The sequence below is a fragment of the chloroplast genome of Apium graveolens (assembly GCF_009905375.1).
Source record: "Apium graveolens chloroplast, complete genome".
NCBI classification, from domain to species: Eukaryota; Viridiplantae; Streptophyta; class Magnoliopsida; order Apiales; family Apiaceae; genus Apium; species Apium graveolens.
The window spans coordinates 45,001-47,500 of record NC_041087.1 but is presented as its reverse complement, the minus strand read 5'-3'; the positions used below and the strand labels follow the sequence as shown (position 1 = coordinate 47,500).

Sequence of the window (2,500 nt, the reverse complement as noted above, 5' to 3'; positions counted from 1 at the left end):
TCTCCTCTTTGATTTATTGGCTATCTTCTTTCATCTTCTATAGGAAATCCGCACCCGCATTTGGTCCAATCAGAAACGATTCTATCATTTCTGTATCTGCAATTCAATATAGATGGAGATATACCACGTATATATGTCTCTCTTCTGCTCGTTTTTCCCATGCAATTTGGAATACTTGAACGGTCGATTCTTTTTTTTTGTCTGAGCTTCCATCTTTACGAATCAAAGCGCAATAATTTATCATTATTTAGAACATATTATTCCATTTATAAATCTAAAAATATATATATATGACATAAAATAGAGAAGTGTAATAAAAAGACTTTCAAATATCATTTCAAAGCAAAAACGAAAACGATTTAATCTAAAAATAGATCGAATCAATTAATCTTAAATGCTACTATACTATAGAACTGTAGTATATAATTGTGCTGTGTAAAAATAACTAAAATTCTATATCGATAAATTAATCGTTATATTCTATGGTCTATGGTAAGTATGAGTATTGAATATTTCCTTTCAATTCTATATTCTATTTCTTTCTATAGTCCTATTCATTATGATTATGACTAGCTAATAGGAATCGCTAATAATGCAAATATATTTTTTTTATATTATTAATTTAATTAATAGCTAAGACAATAGTTTATTGAATCCCTATGCAGGTATAATTTATCTTATGTGAGCCTGCTTAGCTCAGAGGTTAGAGCATCGCATTTGTAATGCGACGGTCATCGGTTCGATTCCGATAGTCGGCTTTTCTCTATTTATTTTCTTCGAGTTTTTACATGATTGAAAATGCCCTTTTGAAATTCGAAATCAAATAATATTGAAAAATATATTTTTTATCTTATAGGAACTTACAATTATGCCATGAAAAGAATCCCTTTTATCTATTTTTTATCTATATAGAATCTTTTTATAGAATATATATAGAATATATATAGAATATATATAGAAAGGTCTGGATATTTATTCATCTAATTATTCTTTAGAGTACAAGTACACTACTTCCGTAAACTTCGCTTCATTTATCATTTAGTTCAGTTTTAGTTTAGGTTTATTATGTAAAATTAAATTTCATCAATAAGAATAAGAATTCAATATAAATAAGAATAAGGAGTCTTTATGTCGCGTTACCGGGGACCTCGTTTCAAAAAAATACGCCGCCTGGGAGCTTTACCGGGACTAACTAATAAAAGGCCTAGAGCCGGAAGTGATCTTAGAAACCAATCACGTTCCGGTAAAAAATCTCAATATCGTATTCGTCTAGAAGAAAAACAAAAGTTGCGTTTTCATTATGGTCTTACAGAACGACAATTACTTAAATACGTTCGTATCGCCGGCAAAGCCAAGGGGTCAACGGGTCAAGTTTTACTCCAATTACTTGAAATGCGCTTGGATAACATCCTTTTTCGATTGGGTATGGCTCCGACTATTCCTGGAGCCCGTCAATTGGTTAACCATAGACATATTTTAGTCAATGGTCGTATAGTAGATATACCAAGTTATCGCTGCAAACCCCAAGATATTATTACGGCGAGGGATGAACAAAACTCTAGAGCTCTGATTCAAAATTCTTTTGATTCATCCTCTCAGGACGAAATGCCAAAACATTTGACTCTTCAACCATTCCAATATAAAGGATTAGTCAATCAAATAATAGATAGTAAATGGGTCGGTTTGAAAATAAATGAATTGCTAGTTGTAGAATATTATTCGCGCCAGACCTAAACCTAACGAAAATAAAATAAAAAATCACAAGTGTTCGGACAATTTTGATCCCTTTCGTCGAAGTAAATTAACCTAAGGTTAAGATAAATAAGGGTTTGATCCCGATTTTTCTCCGATTTAAGTATCATAGAACGGGAGGGAGGTTTTCATTCCTTGTCTACTCTTTTACTTTCAGTATTTTCCGTGACACAGCAATCAGGAATAAAATAAATATCAAAGAAAGGTCTAACTGTTTTGTGTTGTAATAGAAATATAGTGCTATTTTCCTCTTTTGGTTAGTAAGATCAGTGAATTATATGAAGGTACGGAAAGAGAGGGATTCGAACCCTCGGTAAACAAAAGCCTACATAGCAGTTCCAATGCTACGCCTTCAACCACTCGGCCATCTCTCCTACATAATGATTATGACCCAAAAACCGAGTGAATAGCGAGCCGGTACTAGTAGATTATTGGATAGGAACGACCAATTAATTATAATTAATTCTATTATAACTATAAATATAAAAATTATAACTCTAAAAAAAGATAAATTTTCATCAAAGTCAAAGAAAGATCTTTCTTTTGAGGTTAGGCGGATAAATAGAAAATATGAAAACTGTTAGAAACATTCTATTCATGTTTGCAAAACCAGCCTTCGCCTCTTTTTCTGTTATTTTATTTTATACCGGTACCGAAGGCAATCACTAAATTCTAACGAATCAGCTGATTGATGGGTCTATTTTTTTTTTGCACTTAGGTTAATGGATCTCTTTAGATCACCATTCTA

At 31.9% G+C, this 2,500-nt stretch overlaps 1 protein-coding gene and 2 non-coding genes across 3 annotated transcripts; 2 read left to right on the top strand and 1 right to left on the bottom strand. All coding sequences in view use genetic code 11, as the record gives it.

Annotated features, from left to right (window-relative positions):
- The first annotated feature begins 684 nt into the window (after nucleotides 1–684).
- trnT-UGU lies at nucleotides 685–759 on the top strand. The gene has a single exon. It is a non-coding gene; the product is annotated as a tRNA-Thr (tRNA).
- A 369-nt stretch (nucleotides 760–1,128) lies between these two features.
- rps4 (ribosomal protein S4) lies at nucleotides 1,129–1,734 on the top strand. Its single transcript has one exon. The coding sequence runs from the start codon at nucleotides 1,129–1,131 to the stop codon at nucleotides 1,732–1,734; it is 606 nt and encodes a 201-aa protein (YP_009560752.1).
- Nucleotides 1,735–2,039: 305 nt separating this feature from the next.
- On the bottom strand, nucleotides 2,040–2,126 carry trnS-GGA. The gene has a single exon. It is a non-coding gene; the product is annotated as a tRNA-Ser (tRNA).
- Nucleotides 2,127–2,500: the final 374 nt, after the last annotated feature.